General features: G+C 40.1%; 1 protein-coding gene across 1 annotated transcript in view; it reads left to right on the plus strand.

The window, feature by feature from the left end:
* LRRC43 (leucine rich repeat containing 43) overlaps nt 1-20,613 on the plus strand; it is a 258,073-nt gene that overhangs the window by 86,071 nt on the left and 151,389 nt on the right. The window contains exon 6 of the mRNA XM_053699766.1: nt 20,427-20,593. Within this exon, the coding sequence (XP_053555741.1) occupies nt 20,427-20,593 (167 nt within the window). The remainder of the gene's footprint in view (nt 1-20,426; nt 20,594-20,613) is intronic.

The following is a 20,613-nucleotide window of genomic DNA, read 5'->3' on the forward strand; positions in this document are numbered from 1 at the left end:
AACAATCTTATATATAGTTACAAACTCTGCTGTCATAGAGTATCTATATCATTAAATGGCAGCCATGTTTGTAACTATGTACAACATTGATATAAAGATTGTTGCAAACACTGATTCTAGATGGCTAAAGACACGTGCATGCTCCTGAGCTCCCCTATGGTTACTCTTTAACAAAGGATTCAAAGAGAACTAATCAAAATTAGTAATAGAAGTATATTGGAAAAGTTGTTTAAAATGCCATGCTCTATCCAAATCAAATAAGTTTAATTTTGACTTTACTGTCCCTTAAAGCACCCACTTGAGTCATGCGTTTGATATCAATGACTCATCAAGTTGTAAAATGATGGGCAGCTCGTGTACATCAAGCTGCTGCTGCACGTCATGACTGATATAATTGAGTTGTTTTTTTTTTCTTGAAAAAAATCCTCCAGATGCTTATACCAGTAACAAAAGCATTGAAATGCCCCTACTCCTGGGCACGTACCCAGGGCCGCCATCAGGGGGTGACAGGGGTGACTCCTGTCAGGGGCCCAATGGGCCAGGGGGACCCCATGAGGCAAGAACGACTTTATAAAAAAAAAATTGGCAGCCACCAGTGGGTACTACAGCAGAGTGCTAATTGAGCATGGGAAATGTTATTACAAGGAGTAAAGTATTAGCATTTGAGAGGGGGTTTTTGGAGTGTGCACTAAACCACTATGCACAGTGTGAGACAGACTTGGCACTTTGTTTGTACAGTGTGTGCCTGAGTCAGACGACAGATCACTTTCATTTGCAGAGGAGGTAGGACTTACTTAGTAAATGTTTTTTATTTCTTTGTGCAATTTCGGATTGTAACTTTAGTGTGGTAGTAGTTGTATGGTGGGGCCAGTGGTCCATAAAAACAAAAAAAATTTTAGCAGCAGTGTATTTATGATTATTTGACAATGCTGTTGAAATTATATATTTATATATTTAAAGCCATGCAGAAATGTTTCCTCCTCAATACACAAATGGTAGGTGCCCTTTTGGCAGATATGCATTTTTTTAATTAATATATATATATATATATTACATTCCAGTTTACTGCCCCTTTATGCAAGGACTTTTCAGATGCAAGTAGGCATTTTATCTAAGATTTTTACATCTGCATAAAATGTTATACTCTCAGACTAAGATTGCTCAGTGTTTGAAATGAGACAGGTTAACTTAAAACTTTTCAGTTTACACTACAGCTGACTTAATTTTTTGAAATACATACAAACAAGCCTAAATCCTGCATTTAACCAGATCTAATGGTATGAGTACCACAGCATATGCTACCACCAAGACCATATAGAGTACAGCATTTTCAAAATCCATAAGTACAGCTGACAGATGGGAACATTTGTACACTATATTTGAAGTGGTGCTCTTGGTTGGGGAAAATGGGGGGGGGGGAAACAAATATATGTCAACCTTTTAAAAGTACTTTCTCTTGTAAAGGTGTATCCAGTCCACGGGTTCATCCATTACTTGTGGGATATTCTCCTTCCCAACAGGAAGTTGCAAGAGGACACCCACAGCAGAGCTGTCTATATAGCTCCTCCCCTAACTGCCACCCCCAGTCATTCTCTTGCAACTCTCGACAAGAAAGGAAGTATCAAGAGATATGTGGTGACTTAGTGTAGTTTTTACCTTCAATCAAGAGTTTGTTATTTTTAAACGGTACCGGCGTTGTACTGTTTTACTCTCAGGCAGAAATTGGAAGAAGAATCTGCCTGGAGGTTGATGATCTTAGTGGTTTGTAACTAAGGTCCATTGCTGTTCTCACACATAACTGAAGAGTATGGAAAGAAAACTTCAGTTGGGGGGATGGTTTGCAGATCACCTGCTTTGAGGTATGTTCATTATATTTTTTCTAGAGAGATGATAAGGTCTAGAAAATGCTGACAGTGCCTGGTATATTTGAGGTAAGCCTGATACAGTGATTTAACAATGACTGGGATCATGCTTACAAGATAAGGGTAATATTCATGTTAACTCTCATATTACTTAGTGTAAAAACGTTTGCATAACTTACAGGAAAAACGTTTTTACTCTGAGGGTGATAAATCTTTCTTTGGGGCCTAGTTTTCCACATGGCTTGTTAGATTACTCCTAGGAGTACTTTTTTAAGGCCCTCTGACATTGAGTGCATGGTGGGAGGGGCCTATTTTTGCACACTTTATGCGCAGTTGATATTCAGACTGAGACATCCAGCTTCCCTAAAGGAGTCCTCTGGCATCTAGGACCACTATAGAGGGTTTTTTTTTTCCTGCAAAAATCATGTTTAAGGGCAGGTAGGAGCCACAGCAGAGCTGTGGCAGTGTGTTTGACTGTTTTTTAACGGTTTTACCGTTTTTCTAATCCGGTTTGGGGCCTAAGGGGTTAATCATCCATTTGCAAGTGGGTGCAATGCTGCTTTAGTCTCTTATACACACTGTAAAAATTTCGTAGAGTTTACTACTTTTTAACACTGTTTTGCAGTTTATGTGGTAGTTTTTTTTTCTCTTAAAGGCACAGTACCGTTTTTGTTTAATTGCTTTTTCACATTTATTAAAGTGTTTTGGATCTAGTTGGGGGCAGACTTTCTCTCTTTGCCCAGGCTTGGGCAAGAGACGTCCAGGATCCCTGGGCTCTGGAGATTGTTTCCCAGGGATATCTTCTGGATTTCAAAGCCTCATCTCCAAAGGGGAGATTTCATCTCTCACAATTATCTGCAAACCAGATAAAGAGAGAGGCATTCTTACGTTGCGTTCAAGACCTTCTGGTTATGGGAGTGATCCACCCAGTTCCAAGGGAGGAACAGGGGCAAGGATTCTATTCAAATCTGTTTATAGTTCCCAAAAAAGAGGGAACTTTCAGACCAATCTTGGATCTCAAGATCCTAAACAAATTTCTCAGGGTCCCATCCTTCAAGATGGAGACTATTCGAACCATCCTACCTATGATCCAGGAGGGTCAATATATGACTACCGTGGACTTAAAGGATGCTTATCTCCACATTCCGATACACAGAGATCATCATCGGTTTCTCAGGTTTGCCTTCCTAAACAGGCATTACCAGTTTGTGGCTCTTCCCTTTGGGTTAGCCATGGCACCAAGAATCTTTACGAAGGTTCTAGGGTTCCTACTGGCGGTTCTAAGGCCACGAGGTATAGCGGTGGCTCCTTACCTAGACGACATTCTGATACAGGCGTCGAATTTTCAAATCGCCAAGTCCCATATGGACATTGTTCTGGCATTCCTGAGGTCTCATGGGTGGAAGGTGAACGAAGAAAAGAGTTCTCCATCCCCTCTCACAAGAGTTTCCTTCCTAGGAACTCTGATAGATTCAGTAGAAATGAAGATTTTTCTGACAGAGGTCAGGTGGTCAAAGCTTCTAACTTCCTGCCGTGCTCTTTATTCCACTTCTCAGCCGTCAGTGGCTCAGTGTATGGAAGTAATCGGCTTAATGGTAGCAGCAATGGACATAGTTCCGTTTGCCCGCCTACATCTCAGACCACTGCAACTTTGCATGCTCAATCAGTGGAATGGGGATTACACAGATTTGTCCCCTCTGCTAAATCTGGATAAAGAGACCAGGGATTCTCTTCTCTGGTGGCTATCTCGGGTCCATCTATCCAGGGGAATGAGTTTCCGCAGGCCAGAATGGACTATAGTGATGACAGATGCCAGCCTTCTGGGCTGGGGCGCAGTCTGGAACTCCCTGAAGGCTCAGGGTTCGTGGACTCAGGAGGAAGCCCTCCTTCCAATAAACATTCTGGAACTAAGAGCGATATTTAATGCTCTTCAGGCTTGGCCTCAGCTAGCTGCGGTCAGGTTCATCAGAGTTCAGTCGGACAACATCACAACTGTAGCCTATATCAACCATCAGGGGGGTACAAGGAGCCCCCTGGCAATGTTGGAGGTTTCAAAGATAATTCTATGGGCAGAGGTTCACTCTTGCCATCTCTCAACTGGGAGGCGGATTTCCTAAGTCGACAGACTTTTCATCCGGGGGAATGGGAGCTCCATCCGGAGGTTTTTGCCCAGTTGATTCAACTATGGGGCAAACCAGAACTGGATCTCATGGCGTCTCGTCAGAACGCCAAGCTTCCTCGTTACGGGTCCAGGCCCAGGGATCCCAAGGCAGCGATGATAGATGCTCTAGCAGCGCCCTGGTCCTTTAGCCTGGCTTATGTGTTTCCACCGTTTCCTCTGCTCCCTCGTCTGATTGCCAAGATCAAGCAGGAGAGAGCTTCGGTGATTTTGATAGCTCCTGCGTGGCCACGCAGGACGTGGTATGCAGATCTGGTGGACATGTCATCCTTTCCACCATGGACTCTGCCGCTAAGGCAGGACCTTCTACTTCAAGGTCCTTTCAAACATCCAAATCTAATTTCTCTGCGTCTGACTGCTTGGAGATTGAACGCTTGATTCTATCAAAGCGTGGTTTTTCCGAGTCGGTCATTGATACTTTAATTCAGGCTCGAAAAACCTGTCACCAGGAAAATCTATCATAAGATATGGTGTAAATATCTTCATTGGTGTGAATCCAAGGGTTACTCATGGAGTAAAGTCAGGATTCCTAGAATCTTATCCTTTCTCCAAGAGGGATTGGAGAAAGGATTTCTGCTCTGTCTATTCTTTTGCACAAACGTCTGGCTGAGGTTCCAGACGTTCAGGCGTTTTGTCAGGCATTAGTTAGAATCAAGCCTGTGTTTAAACCTGTTGCTCCGCCATGGAGTTTAAATTTTGTTCTTAAAGATCTTCAAGGGGTTCCGTTTGAACCTTTGCATTCCATAGACATTAAACTTTTATCTTGGAAAGTTCTGTTCTTAGTAGCTATCTCCTCGGCTCGAAGAGTTTCGGAGTTATCTGCTTTACAGTGTAATTCCCCTTATCTTATTTTCCATGCAGATAAGGTAGTTTTGCGTACCAAACCTGGGTTTCTTCCTAAGGTAGTATCTAATAAGAACATAAATCATGAAATTGTTGTTCCTTCATTATGTCCTAATCCTTCCTCAAAGAAGGAACGTCTTTTACACAATCTTTATGTGGCTCGTGCTTTAAAGTTTTATTTACAAGCTATGAAGGATTTTCGTCAAACATCTGCTTTGTTTTTTGTCTACTCTGGACAGAGGAGAGGCCAAAAGGCTTCGGCAACTTCTCTTTCTTTTTGGCTGAGAAGCATAATCCGCTTAGCTTATGAGACTGCTGGCCAGCAGCCTCCTGAAAGAATTACTGCTCATTCCACTAGAGCGGTGGCTTCCACATGGGCTTTTAAAAATGAGGCCTCTGTTGAACAGATTTGTAAGGCGGCGACTTGGTCTTCGCTTCATACTTTTTCTAAATTCTACAAATTCGATACTTTTGCTTCTTCTGAGGCTATTTTTGGGAGAAAGGTCTTACAGGCAGTGGTGCCTTCCATTTAAGTTCCTGCCTTGTCCCTCCCTTCATCCGTGTCCTAAAGCTTTGGTATTGGTATCCCACAAGTAATGGATGAACCTGTGGACTGGATACACCTTTGCAAGAGAAAACAAAATTTATGCTTACCTGATAAATTTATTTCTCTTGTGGTGTATCCAGTCCACGGCCCGCCCTGTCATTTTAAGGCAGGTGTTTTTTTGTTTTTTTTTAATGAACAAAAGTTTTTATTGAGTTTTACAGTGTATAATTTACATTTGACAAAGAATTCCATCTCTGCTAAATTTTAAGTCATTGAACATGGTTACACATACCTCATATACAAAAGCACAAATTAAGCATAATATATTATTATCAGTAATAACCTTTCAAAACCCTGTGGAGGAGGGGACCCAGCCAGTAAGAAGACCCATGGTGCTCTATCTATCACCCCCCCCCCTGTCCCGGGGGAGACTGGATACATCCCAAAGGGAGGGGAAGGGTAATGGGATGTGACCCACCCAGACAAGCTGGGCAGGAGCGGGAGAGGCAGGGGGGCACCCACTTCATAACTCTTTTGGTTTTAGTCAGGTGTTCTGAATCTTTGCTGTCTATTTCTATTTCTAGCTTCGGAGTACATTATCCAGGGTTCCCATATCCTCAAAAATTGCTCCTTATTGTCTAGTATGTCTGCAGAAGCACTACTCATCTGATAGTAGAAATCAATCTTATTCTTGATTAACAAAAATGAGGTGTTTTTTATTTTTAAACTACAGTCACCACTGCACCCTATAGTTTCTCCTTTTTTCTTGCTTGTCTTCGGTCGAATGACTGGGGGTGGCAGTTAGGGGAGGAGCTATATAGACAGCTCTGCTGTGGGTGTCCTCTTGCAACTTCCTGTTGGGAAGGAGAATATCCCACAAGTAATGGATGAACCCGCGGACTGGATACACCACAAGAGAAATAAATTTATCAGGTAAGCATAAATTTAGTTTTTCTTCATCTAGCCATCTACCCAGATCATTAATGTACAATTTTAAATTCACAGAATTATTTTTGTTTGCACATTTACAAATATGATTCTTTAAAAAGTAATCTCTTAATTTCTGCAATTTTTTTTATCATGCATGTCACAAACTGTTGATTTAGGGTATGCAATGTGCAGAAATGTTACCTCCTGTGAGTGTTTCTGTGGGTGTCTGTGTTTATGTCTTTGTGCTTTTGTTTGTGTCTCTAAGAGTATGTATATATATTTTTTTCTGTGGGTCTCTCTGTGAGGGTGGGTGTGTATGTCTTTGTGCATTTTCTGTTGATGTCTGTGAGGGTGTGTGCATATGTCTTTGTGCTTTTTCTATGGGTGTCTCTGTGAGAGTGTGTATTTTCTCTGGATGCCTCTGTGAGGGTGGGTGTCACAAATTAATTCTGCTTTTCCTAAAAAGGCAGAAAAAGAACGAGAAAATATATTTTGAACCACAACTGCAGCTTAAGAATTATATATGAATGTAGAAAGGCAGATATCAATAACATATATGTAACAAGGGCGCAACTGTTGTTTGATATGGAATATGATATCTGTCTGTCAGTTAATCTAGGGTTAAATCTGAAACTGCATCTAAGCAACAAGTGTGAGAATGCTAAGTGCAGTTCCAAGAACCAAAAGAAAATATAAAGTTGAGAGAATGGTAGTTGTAGAAGTAAATTACTTATAAGGAGTTTTAGCAAAGTGAATTTTATGTCAGTTTAAATAACACATGTGTGATTACTTATAACGGTAAACTGAAACAATAATACTGATCAGGTTATGTCATATAACAACAGTTATTTAGTAAGATCATTTTATCTACTTGTTTTGAATTCAAATCTTTGTTAAACTTTTCACTGAAGGTTTTTGTAATGAGATGTTTAACATTTAGTAGAAGTTCAGTACTGACTGAGGAATGCGATGATCGATAGAGGTAAGGATTAAAGTTGGAATCTTACCGAGTTGAAAGTTAGATAGTCTGTTTTAGGAGAAATCTTTAGTGAGAAGTCGAAGGTCCGGTACCGGTAATTCCTTGTAGAGAAGTTAGAATTAGCTGGTATGAGTTCCGGTGGCGTGTGACGTCACAGCCGGCTTGGTTTGAGCAGAGATCCTGTGTCAGGTGCAGCAGCTGCTGAGGAGAGCGAGTCCTGAGTAGATTGGTAGCAGCACAAGACAGAATTCTAAGCAACTAACAATAGGTTAGCTGATCCTATATACCTTGTCCGTGGGAGGGGTTAAGTAGATAGGTGCAAGGATATTAGCAATCAAGGTTGTATAAAGAGTTAGGATAATATATAATCATGACAGGACCCCCCCCCCCCAAGGATCAACACCGGGGATCAGGTCGAGGACGGTCCGGATGACGGCGGTGAAACTGAGCCAAGAGGCGTGGAGCAGAGAGGTTGGAAGAGGGCTCCCAAGAGTTCTCAATCCAGATAACCCTTCCAATGTACCAAATACTGTACACGACCTCTCACTGCACGGGAATCTAATATCTTCTGAACCTCATACTCCGATTGGGGAATTGGAATGGAAGGCAGATGAATGTCACGGACATTATGGTCTCGTAGAGGCCGGTAGGGTTTGAGTAAACTTATGTGAAAGGTAGGATGTGTCTTCATTGAAGCAGGTAAGGTAAGAGTGACAGCATTGGAGTTCACAATTCGAAGGATGGGAAAGGGTCCAATATAAGCTGATGATAACTTCTTTGTTGGAAAAGGCAACCGTAGATTGCGTGTAGACAACCATACGTAATCACCTACCTGATAGGGGACGGAATCCTTTTTCTATCGTAATATCTTTTGTAGCGATCTTTTGCTAAGCGTAAATGTTGTTCAGTTATTGAGAAAGAGTCGGCAATGGTGTTTATCATCTCATTAACCACAGGACAGGAGTTTGTAGATGTGACATCCCAATGAAAGGTAGGATGGAATCCGTAGTTAACGTAAAAAGGAGTAGATTTTGTAGAAGTATGGAAGGAGTTATTGAAAGCAAACTCGGCAAAGGGTAGTAGCTCCACCCAATTATCTTGTCTAGCGCTTATGAAACATCTTAAGTATTGTTCTATCCATTGGTTAGTTCTTTCAGTTTGGCCGTTAGTTTGTGGATGGAAAGATGTACTTAATCTCCTCGAAACACCTAATGCTTGACATAGTTGTTTCCAGAATTTGGAAGTAAACTGAGTACCTCTATCAGAGGTTATAGTTTCAGGTAGTCCATGTAATTTGAAGACATGATTTATTAGAAGTTTCACAGTTTCAGCCGAAGTGGGTAATTTATGGAACGGAATAAAATGAGCCATTTTACTGAAAAGATCCACCACTACCAGAATAGTGTTGTTTCTACTGGAGAGTGGCAAATCGACTATGAAATCCAAGGCTATGTCAGTCCATGGACGTTTCGGAGTCGGTAGTGGAATAAGTTCCCCAGTGGGTGAGGTGTTGGGTGTTTTGGAGACAGTGCATATTTTACAAGTTTTTACAAATTCTAAGACATCATGTGATAGTGTAGGCCACCAGAAGTATCTCTTTACTAATTCTTGTGTTTTGGTGATTCCTGGATGACCCACGAGAGCCAAGTCATGGAGAGAGCTTAATACGGTTTGACGGAGAGAATAGGGTACATAGATTTGTTCTTGATGATACAATAAGCCATCAGGACGCAGGGAGAGCTTATCTATGGGTTTGGTGCTATCCAGGTTTTGTTCTTTTAAGAAGTCTTGAGTTTGATCCGTTGTCAGAGCTAAAATTTTCTCAGCAGGAATGAGAGAATCTTCTTCTGGAGTAGTTAATGGATTTTCTAAGTGTCGTGATAGGGCATCAGCCTTTTTGTGTTTTTGTGCTGGTCTGTAAGTAACGAGAAAGTTGAATCTGGATAAGAATAAATTCCAGCGTACTTGTCGTGCGCTAAGAGTTCTGTTGGTTTTTAAGTATTCTAAATTTTTGTGGTCAGTGTAAATTAACACCGGCAGCAGTGTACCCTCAAGTAAGTGTCTCCAATGTTCCAAGGAGGCCTTAATAGCCAACAACTCTTTGTCACCGATGGCATAATTCATCTCAGGGGGACTCAGGATTCTGGAGTAGAATGCAACAGGGTGTAGAGGGTCCATCGGAGTTAATCTCTGGGAGAGAATTGCACCAAGTGCATAACTAGAAGCATCCACCTCCAATATATATTGTAAGTCAGGATTTGGATATTTCAGGATGGGAGCAGTGGTGAATGCCTTTTTAAGGGAATCAAAAACTTGCTGTGTAGTATCATTCCATGTAAATTTTCCAACATTTTTTGTAAGATTAGTAAGAGGTCTAGTTAAGTGTGCAAAGTTCTTTATGAATTTCCTATAGAAATTAGCGAACCCCATAAAACGCTGTACATCTCTTTTTGTTTTAGGAGTTGGCCATTCTAGAATGGCGGTAACCTTGTTGTTTTCCATCTGAATACCTTCTGGGGAGATTTCATAGCCGAGAAATTTAATATGTTGAGTGTGGAAGATGCATTTTTCCAATTTAACATATAATGAATTCTCCCTAAGTCGTGATAAAATGATCTTAACATGTTTTATGTGTTCTTCGATAGTGGAGGAATATATAAGGATGTCATCTAGATATATGATTACAAAGAGGTCTAATAAATCTTTGAAGATATCATTTATGAAATACTGGAAGGTTGCAGGGGCGTTACAGAGACCAAACGGCATAACCGTGTATTCATAGAGGCCATAACGAGTACGGAATGCAGTCAACCATTCATGTCCTGACTTTATTCGTACCAAATTGTAAGCACCCCTAAGATCTAATTTCGTGTAGTAATTGGCACCTCTTAATCTATCTATGAGTTGGGGAATTAATGGTAATGGGTACCTATTCTTTATGGTACGTTTATTTAGTTCCCTATAGTCTATTATAGGTCTAAGGGAATGGTCCTTGTTGGTCACAAAGAATATACCTGCTGCTGCAGGTGATGTAGAGGGACGTATAAAACCTTTCTGAAGGTTTTCCTTTAAGTAAGTTTTAAGATGAATTAGTTCAGGTTCTGAGAGAGGGAATATATGACCGTATGGGATATCAACTCCTGGTAGTAAATCTATCGGACAGTCATAGACCCTATGAGGGGGTAAAGTTTCTGACTCCTTTTTATCAAATACATCTGAGTAAGACCAATATTCTCTGGGTACAGTATCAGGATTCATAACTAGTAAATTATCATGGTATAAACAGGTATCAGTACAGTACTGGGATTTAAAGAGCACAGTGGATGATGACCATATTATATCAGGGTCATGTTTCTTAAGCCATTGAATACCTAGAATAATAGGAAAGTGCGGTGATGGAATAACATCAAAAGAGACAAATTCAGTATGATGTGTCTGTGTAGTGACTCTCAAGGGTATAGTGTGGTGGTGTATGGGTCCTGAAGTTATTTCGTTACCATCTACAAAACGGAGGACACTAGGGTTTAACTTTTTGACAAGTGGTATTTTATTTTTTTGCACAAAGTGTTGGTCAATATAGTTGTGACTAGCCCCAGAGTCAAGGATTGCTTGAGATTCTATTCGGTGGTGTTCCCACTGTAATAGAATTGGTAGAGAACAATGATTAGTAAGTGATTGTTTGGCAGACAAACAGGTTTGTATTATCTGTGGCTTACCATTCTTACGTAGAAGTTGGGTACAATCTCTGACGGAATGATCCAACCCCCCACAATACATGCAGAGATCATTAGCTTTTCGTCTCAATTTTTCTTGTGGGGTTAATGGGCCTCTGATAAACCCGAGCTCCATGGGGACAGTAGTAGACTTAGTTGATGTTTTGTTTTGTATGGGTAGTGTAGTAGCTTGAGATAGCTTTAAAGGGGAGTCTGTGTGTTGTCTTTCAGAACGTCTTTCTCTTAAACATCTGTCTAGTGTGATGCTTAGGTCAATCAGTTGATCTAAAGTGTCAGGTAGGGGTTGTCTGGCAAGCTCATCCTTTAAAGGTTCTGAGAGCCCTAAGCGAAATTGATTCCGCAAGGAGAGATCGTTCCACAACGTATCAGATGACCATTTTTTAAAATCTGTTATATACTCCTCAACTGCTCTCTTAGGCCTAGATTTAGAGTTCGGCGGTAAAAGGGCTGTTAACGCTCCGCGGGCTTTTTTCTGGCCGCACCATAAATTTAACTCTGGTATCGAGAGTTAAAACAAATGCTGCGTTAGGCTCCAAAAAAGGAGCGTAGGGCATTTTTACCGCAAATGCAACTCTCGATACCAGAGTTGCTTACGGACGCGGCCGGCATCAAAAACGTGCTCGTGCACGATTCTCCCATAGGAAACAATGGGGCTGTTTGAGCTGAAAAAAAACCTAACACCTGCAAAAAAGCAGCGTTCAGCTCCTAACGCAGCCCCATTGTTTCCTATGGGAAAACACTTCCTACGTCTGCACCTAACACTCTAACATGTACCCCGAGTCTAAACACCCCTAACCTTACACTTATTAACCCCTAATCTGCCACTCCCGCTATCGCTGACCCCTGCATTACACTTTTAACCCCTAATCTGCCGCTCCGTAAACCGCCGCAACCTACGTTATCCCTATGTACCCCTAATCTGCTGCCCTAACATCGCCGACCCCTATATTATATTTATTAACCCCTAATCTGCCCCCCACAACGTCGCCGACACCTGCCTACACTTATTAACCCCTAATCTGCCGAGCGGACCTGAGCGCTACTATAATAAAGTTATTAACCCCTAATCCGCCTCACTAACCCTATCATAAATAGTATTAACCCCTAATCTGCCCTCCCTAACATCGCCGACACCTAACTTCAATTATTAACCCCTAATCTGCCGACCGGAGCTCACCGCTATTCTAATAAATGTATTAACCCCTAAAGCTAAGTCTAACCCTAACACTAACACCCCCCTTAATTAAATATAATTTTTATCTAACGAAATAAATTAACTCTTATTAAATAAATTAATCCTATTTAAAGCTAAATACTTACCTGTAAAATAAATCCTAATATAGCTACAATATAAATTATAATTATATTATAGCTATTTTAGGATTTATATTTATTTTACAGGTAACTTTGTATTTATTTTAACCAGGTACAATAGCTATTAAATAGTTAAGAACTATTTAATAGTTACCTAGTTAAAATAATAACAAAATTACCTGTAAAATAAGTCCTAACCTAAGATATAATTAAACCTAACACTACCCTATCAATAAAATAATTAAATAAACTACCTACAATTACCTACAATTAACCTAACACTACACTATCAATAAATTAATTAAACACAATTCCTACAAATAAATACAATTAAATAAACTAGCTAAAGTACAAAAAATAAAAAAGATCTAAGTTACAGAAAATAAAAAAATATTTACAAACATAATAAAAATATTACAACAATTTTAAAATAATTACACCTACTCTAAGCCCCCTAATAAAATAACAAAGCCCCCCAAAATAAAAAATTCCCTACCCTATTCTAAATTAAAAAAGTTACAAGCTCTTTTACCTTACCAGCCCTGAACAGGGCCCTTTGCGGGGCATGCCCCAAGAATTTCAGCTCTTTTGCCTGTAAAAGAATAAATACAATACCCCCCCCCCCAACATTACAACCCACCACCCACATACCCCTAATCTAACCCAAACCCCCCTTAAATAAACCTAACACTAAGCCCCTGAAGATCTTCCTACCTTGTCTTCACCATACCAGGTTCACCGATCCGTCCTGAAAAGCTCCTCCGATGTCCTGATCCAAGCCCAAGCGGGGGCTGAAGAGGTCCATGATCCGGTCAAAGTCTTCATCCAAGCGGGGCAGAAGAGGATCTTCCATCCGATTGAAGTCATCATCCAGGCGGCATCTTCGATCTTCTTCCATCCAGAGCGAAGCGGCAGGATCCTGAAGACATCCAGCGCGGAACATCCATCCGGACCGACGACTGAACGACGAATGACTGTTCCTTTAAGGGACGTCATCCAAGATGGCGTCCCTCGAATTCCGATTGGCTGATAGGATTCTATCAGCCAATCGGAATTAAGGTAGGAATTTTCTGATTGGCTGATGGAATCAGCCAATCAGAATCTAGTTCAATCCGATTGGCCGATCCAATCAGCCAATCAGATTGAGCTCGCATTCTATTGGCTGATCGGAACAGCCAATAGAATGCGAGCTCAATCTGATTGGCTGATTGGATCGGCCAATCGGATTGAACTTGATTCTGATTGGCTGATTCCATCAGCCAATCAGAAAATTCCTACCTTAATTCCGATTGGCTGATAGAATCCTATCAGCCAATCGGAATTCGAGGGACGCCATCTTGGATGACGTCCCTTAAAGGAACAGTCATTCGTCGTTCAGTCGTCGGTCCGGATGGATGTTCCGCGCTGGATGTCTTCAGGATCCTGCCGCTTCGCTCCGGATGGAAGAAGATCGAAGATGCCGCCTGGATGATGACTTCAATCGGATGGAAGATCCTCTTCTGCCCCGCTTGGATGAAGACTTTGACCGGATCATGGACCTCTTCAGCCCCCGCTTGGGCTTGGATCAGGACATCGGAGGAGCTCTTCAGGACGGATCGGTGAACCTGGTATGGTGAAGACAAGGTAGGAAGATCTTCATGGGCTTAGTGTTAGGTTTATTTAAGGGGGGTTTGGGTTAGATTAGGGGTATGTGGGTGGTGGGTTGTAATGTTGGGGGGGGGGGTATTGTATTTATTCTTTTACAGGCAAAAGAGCTGAAATTCTTGGGGCATGCCCCGCAAAGGGCCCTGTTCAGGGCTGGTAAGGTAAAAGAGCTTGTAACTTTTTTAATTTAGAATAGGGTAGGGAATTTTTTATTTTGGGGGGCTTAGAGTAGGTGTAATTAGTTTAAAATTGTTGTAATATTTTTATTATGTTTGTAAATATTTTTTTATTTTCTGTAACTTAGATCTTTTTTATTTTTTGTACTTTAGCTAGTTTATTTAATTGTATTTATTTGTAGGAATTGTGTTTAATTAATTTATTGATAGTGTAGTGTTAGGTTAATTGTAGGTAATTGTAGGTAGTTTATTTAATTATTTTATTGATAGGGTAGTGTTAGGTTTAATTATATCTTAGGTTAGGACTTATTTTACAGGTAATTTTGTTATTATTTTAACTAGGTAACTATTAAATAGTTCTTAACTATTTAATAGCTATTGAACCTGGTTAAAATAATTACAAAGTTACCTGTAAAATAAATATTAATCCTAAAATAGCTATAATATAATTATAATTTATATTGTAGCTATATTAGGATGTATTTTACAGGTAAGTATTTAGCTTTAAATAGGAATAATTTATTTAATAAGAGTTAATTTATTTCGTTAGATAAAAATTATATTTAACTTAGGGGGGTGTTAGTGTTAGGGTTAGACTTAGCTTTAGGGGTTAACACATTTATTAGAATAGCGGTGAGCTCCGGTCGGCAGATTAGGGGTTAATAATTGAAGTTAGGTGTCGGCGATGTTAGGGAGGGCAGATTAGGGGTTAATACTATTTATGATAGGGTTAGTGAGGCGGATTAGGGGTTAATAACTTTATTATAGTAGCGCTCAGGTCCGCTCGGCAGATTAGGGGTTAATAAGTGTAGGCAGGTGTCGGCGACGTTGAGGGGGGCAGATTAGGGGTTAATAAATATAATATAGGGGTCGGCGGTGTTAGGGGTAGCAGATTAGGGGTACATAGGGATAACGTAGGTGGCGGCGATTTGCGGTCGGAAGATTAGGGGTTAATTATTTTAAGTAGCTTGCGGCGACGTTGTGGGGGGCAAGTTAGGGGTTAAGAAATATAATATAGGGGTCGGCGGGGTTAGGGGCAGCAGATTAGGGGTACATAAGTATAACGTAGGTGGCGGTCGGCAGATTAGGGGTTAAAAATTTTAATCGAGTGGCGGCGATGTGGGGGGAGCTCGGTTTAGGGGTACATAGGTAGTTTATGGGTGTTAGTGTACTTTAGGGTACAGTAGTTAAGAGCTTTAGAAACCGGCGTTAGCCAGAAAGCTCTTAACTCCTGCTATTTTCAGGCGGCTGGAATCTTGTCGTTAGAGCTCTAACGCTCACTGCAGAAACGACTCTAAATACCAGCGTTAGAAAGATCCCATTGAAAAGATAGGCTACGCAAATGGCGTAGGGGGATCTGCGGTATGGAAAAGTCGCGGCTGAAAAGTGAGCGTTAGACCCTTTAATCACTGACTTCAAATACCAGCGGGCGCCCAAAACCAGCGTTAGGAGCCTCTAACGCTGGTTTTGACGGCTACCGCCGAACTCTAAATCTAGGCCTTAGACTGGCGCAGAGAGCGCATAGCGGTTTCTGCTGATAATTGTTTGTAGGGGTCGTCATATAGCTGACCCATAGCCTTAAAGAATTGATCAAGGGAGTATAAGATGGGGTCATTATTCTCAAAAAACAAGTTTGCCCAAATTCGGGGTTCTCCCTTTAAGTAGGAGATAGTGGTAAGGACCTTTAATTTATCAGTGGAATAGGTCTTTGATTTTAATTGAAAATACAGGTAACAGGAGTTTTTAAATTCTCTAAATTCATGTCTATGACCAGAGAAATACTGAGGGGGGATGGTTGAGGCTCATGTGCACTAAATGTTAGTTTTAAAGATTCAGTCTTTTCGTCAATGTATTTTCTAGTTGTAAAGCAGTCATACCTTTAGTCAAGTTGTCTACTGTTTGTGTCAAGGCTTCCACATGGGATAACAAAGCTGCTGGATCCATTATTAGGGCTTAGAATTAATGTCACAAATTAATTCTGCTTTTCCTAAAAAGGCAGAAAAAGAACGAGAAAATATATTTTGAACCACAACTGCAGCTTAAGAATTATATATGAATGTAGAAAGGCAGATATCAATAACATATATGTAACAAGGGCGCAACTGTTGTTTGATATGGAATATGATATCTGTCTGTCAGTTAATCTAGGGTTAAATCTGAAACTGCATCTAAGCAACAAGTGTGAGAATGCTAAGTGCAGTTCCAAGAACCAAAAGAAAATATAAAGTTGAGAGAATGGTAGTTGTAGAAGTAAATTACTTATAAGGAGTTTTAGCAAAGTGAATTTTATGTCAGTTTAAATAACACATGTGTGATTACTTATAACGGTAAACTGAAACAATAATACTGATCAGGTTATGTCATATAACAACAGTTATTTAGTAAGATCATTTTATCTACTTGTTTTGAATTCAAATCTTTGTTAAACTTTTCACTGAAGGTTTTTGTAATGAGATGTTTAACATTTAGTAGAAGTTCAGTACTGACTGAAGAATGCGATGATCGATAGAGGTAAGGATTAAAGTTGGAATCTTACCGAGTTGAAAGTTAGATAGTCTGTTTTAGGAGAAATCTTTAGTGAGAAGTCGAAGGTCCGGTACCGGTAATTCCTTGTAGAGAAGTTAGAATTAGCTGGTATGAGTTCCGGTGGCGTGTGACGTCACAGCCGGCTTGGTTTGAGCAGAGATCCTGTGTCAGGTGCAGCAGCTGCTGAGGAGAGCGAGTCCTGAGTAGATTGGTAGCAGCACAAGACAGAATTCTAAGCAACTAACAATAGGTTAGCTGATCCTATATACCTTGTCCGTGGGAGGGGTTAAGTAGATAGGTGCAAGGATATTAGCAATCAAGGTTGTATAAAGAGTTAGGATAATATATAATCATGACAGTGGGTGTGTATGTCTGTGTTTTCTCTGGATGTCTGTGTGAGGGTGTGTGTTTTCTGTGGGTGTCTCTGGGAGAGTGTGTGTATGTCTTTGTGTGTTTTCTGTTGATATCTCAGTGAGGGTGTGTGTGTAGTTATGTCTTTCTGTTTTTTATGTGGTTGTCTCTCTGCGTGTGTGTGTATGTCTAATTGTAGAATTGAGGTTATGGGGGATTAGTTGGAGTTAGGAAATAACAGATACAGTCCCCTTATTTATATTACAATACATATATTCAGTATCTATATGTTATGTTAAGTATCACTAATGGGATCAGTATCTGATGTGGGATCTCAGAGAACAGAACTAAACAACTAGAAAGACTAATTGTATGAGGAATACATTAGGATTCATAGCAGAGATTACCACAAATTGTATATCATGTGAACTCCAAGAAATGGATTCAGATAAAGATTACACTGTATATTTAAAAAGTTCCATTACATTCATACTTTAAGTCTTTATTGTCATAACTAGGAACCAACATTCATACTGTGAGTAGCGAGAAAAAAGTTTAAAAACACTGAAACCCAGTCAAGAGTAATTGCTTATATGCTTATGAAGCCAAGAAGTATATAAATCTACATGGGCCCACTAGTAATTATTGTTAAGTAAGCTAAACCCTTACAATCCGAGGGCAGATTTACTGTTAACTATTAGTTTAAGTAGGCACCATGAATAATGAACAGTTAGCGAAAAAAATCTTATTTAGACATAGGCAAGCAGGTTAAAAAACGGCAGATAGGAGAGACAACGCTACTCCTGCTGGACCCCTGACGCGTGTTTCACAGAACGCTTCCTCAGAGGGGGTGCGGGCCGCCGCTACTCAGCGTTATTTATGAGCCTGTTAAGCCCACCTTCCTGGCATGATTGGTTGCCCTTTATGACAGGAATGTGTCCGATTCGTTCTCGGATCTATCAATCAAACCTATTAGCTCTGACGTATAAGATCTTACAACGTGACACGGGGGTGTGGATAATAAGGCGTATCTTCAGTAATGTTTGAACCAGTCACAGGATCTATGCTGGGGGTGTGTGTATACTGCTCTGTGACGATTGGATGATCACAGTTCAGTGTAAACAACGGATTCTTTTATGCTTACGATAATACCGATGATCATATTAAATAAGCATGTAAATCTGGACGTAGGAGTCATTGTAAGCCCAATAAGGAATAATAGTAAGGAGTGGTATGAACGATCATTGGTTATGATAGAGGGAAAAACCTGGTGCAGAATAATGTCGTATTAACATTCAGGAGTACACTTGTAAAGCTCATGTCGATGGATATATACTCATTTAGTGATACCAGGGAATTCTTAAGCAATGTGCTATTGACTGCATTAGTATGTATGGTATGATCACAAACGATTGTAATATTTAAGATTGTATTCAACATATTGATTAAAATTATCCTGGCAAATAGTCACTGCTAATACGGCAGGTAGTCAAAAAGATACTATGTTAATAAATGTTAATACTGAACAATTGATATGTGAGTGTTTATAACAACTTTAGAGTTATAATAGTTAGACATTCACAGACAGTAACATATACATAGGTGGTTCCGGATTACCGCTTATTCAGGGACTCATGTTTGTAAGAAAAATAGATAGAAAGGATAGTGATTAGAATATAGTCCAGATTTACATGCTTATTTAATATGATCATCGGTATTATCGTAAGCATAAAAGAATCCGTTGTTTACACTGAACTGTTATCATCCAATCGTCACAGAGCAGTATACACACACCCCCAGCATAGATCCTGTGACTGGTTCAAACATTACTGAAGATACGCCTTATTATCCACACCCCCGTGTCACGTTGTAAGATCTTATACGTCAGAGCTAATAGGTTTGATTGATAGATCCGAGAACGAATCGGACACATTCCTGTCATAAAGGGCAACCAATCATGCCAGGAAGGTGGGCTTAACAGGCTCATAAATAACGCTGAGTAGCGGCGGCCCGCACCCCCTCTGAGGAAGCGTTCTGTGAAACGCGCGTCAGGGGTCCAGCAGGAGTAGCGTTGTCTCTCCTGTCTGCCGTTTTTTAACCTGCTTGCCTATGTCTAAATAAGAATTTTTTCGCTAACTGTTCATTATTCATGGTGCCTACTTAAACTAATAGTTAACAGTAAATCTGCCCTCGGATTGTAAGGGCTTAGCTTACTTAACAATAATTACTAGTGGGCCCATGTAGATTTATATACTTCTTGGCTTCGTAAGCATATAAGCAATTACTCTTGACTGGGTTTAAGTGTTTTTAAACTTTTTTCTTGCTACTCACAGTATGAATGTTGGTTCCTAGTTATAACAATAAAGACTTAAAGTATGAATGTAATGGAACTTTTTAAATATACAGTGTAATCTTTATCTGAATCCATTTCTTGGAGTTCACATGATATACAATTTGTGGTAATCTCTGCTATGAATCCTAATGTATTCCTCATACAATTAGTCTTTCTAGTTGTTTAGTATGTCTAATTGTGTTTTCTTAGGCTGTCTCTGTCGGTGTTTCCTTGGGTGTATGTGCAAGTTTGTGTGTGTCCATTGTCTGTTCCTTTTTAGGACATTTTGACCTTACTACTGATTATTCACATCTTTCTACAGACTTTGAGACTAATGAGACCTTTCCGGAAGTCACCAATCCACCATTTAACCTTTAAATTATTTTTTAGGCAGGTCAGGGCCCTTCCTTTCAGCCACTGCATGCTGTTGTCATTTAGTTGGCATCTTCCTTTACAAAAAGATAATCAGAACTCCATATTTTGTTTTTTAAACCTCCTTTTTTGACAAAACTGTAGTCTACCTCATTACTTGTCAGGTCAATGTAAACAAGTGCTGAGTGTCTGTTTGGCTGTCTGTGTCTGAGTGTGTTTCTTGGCGTGTCTGCTAGAGTGTCTATATGTGAATCCTTATGTGTGAGTGTGTGTATGTTTCAGTGTATGAGTGTGCCTGTGTGTGTCTGTATTTGTGTGTTACTACCTTTACAACATTTCCAAGTTTGACTACACTTAAGAATAAAGTGCATGTACGTGGTAGTCACTTGGTCAAAAATTGCACATGTCAAAGGGGGGGGGGGGGCGCTGATCAATGGTTAAGTCAGGGGCCCCAAAATTTCTATTGCGGCCCTGCATGTACCTCATATGCAAAAGAAGCTGATGTTTATCAATTGTCACCAGACTGAATATAAGCAGTCCACATCTGGATTACCCATTTACACTTGAGTCAATAAAAATTAAAGAGTTATCAGATACATGCAATAGAAGTAAATATCTACTGTTTTCTGTGTTTCAGAATTGCCGGAGAAGAAAGCACAGCTGACTGTGAAGATTGAGAATCTACAAGGAATCCCAAAGCCCTTAGAACAAAATCCAGCAGAATATCCAGTTATTACATATAGTTATTTTGTTACCTATGAATTCATAGAGGATGGGAGAAATGGTGAACTCGAAGACAACCAGGTAAACTATGATAATGTGAT

Source organism: Bombina bombina, chromosome 2 (assembly GCF_027579735.1).
Source record: "Bombina bombina isolate aBomBom1 chromosome 2, aBomBom1.pri, whole genome shotgun sequence".
Lineage (NCBI taxonomy): Eukaryota > Metazoa > Chordata > Amphibia > Anura > Bombinatoridae > Bombina > Bombina bombina.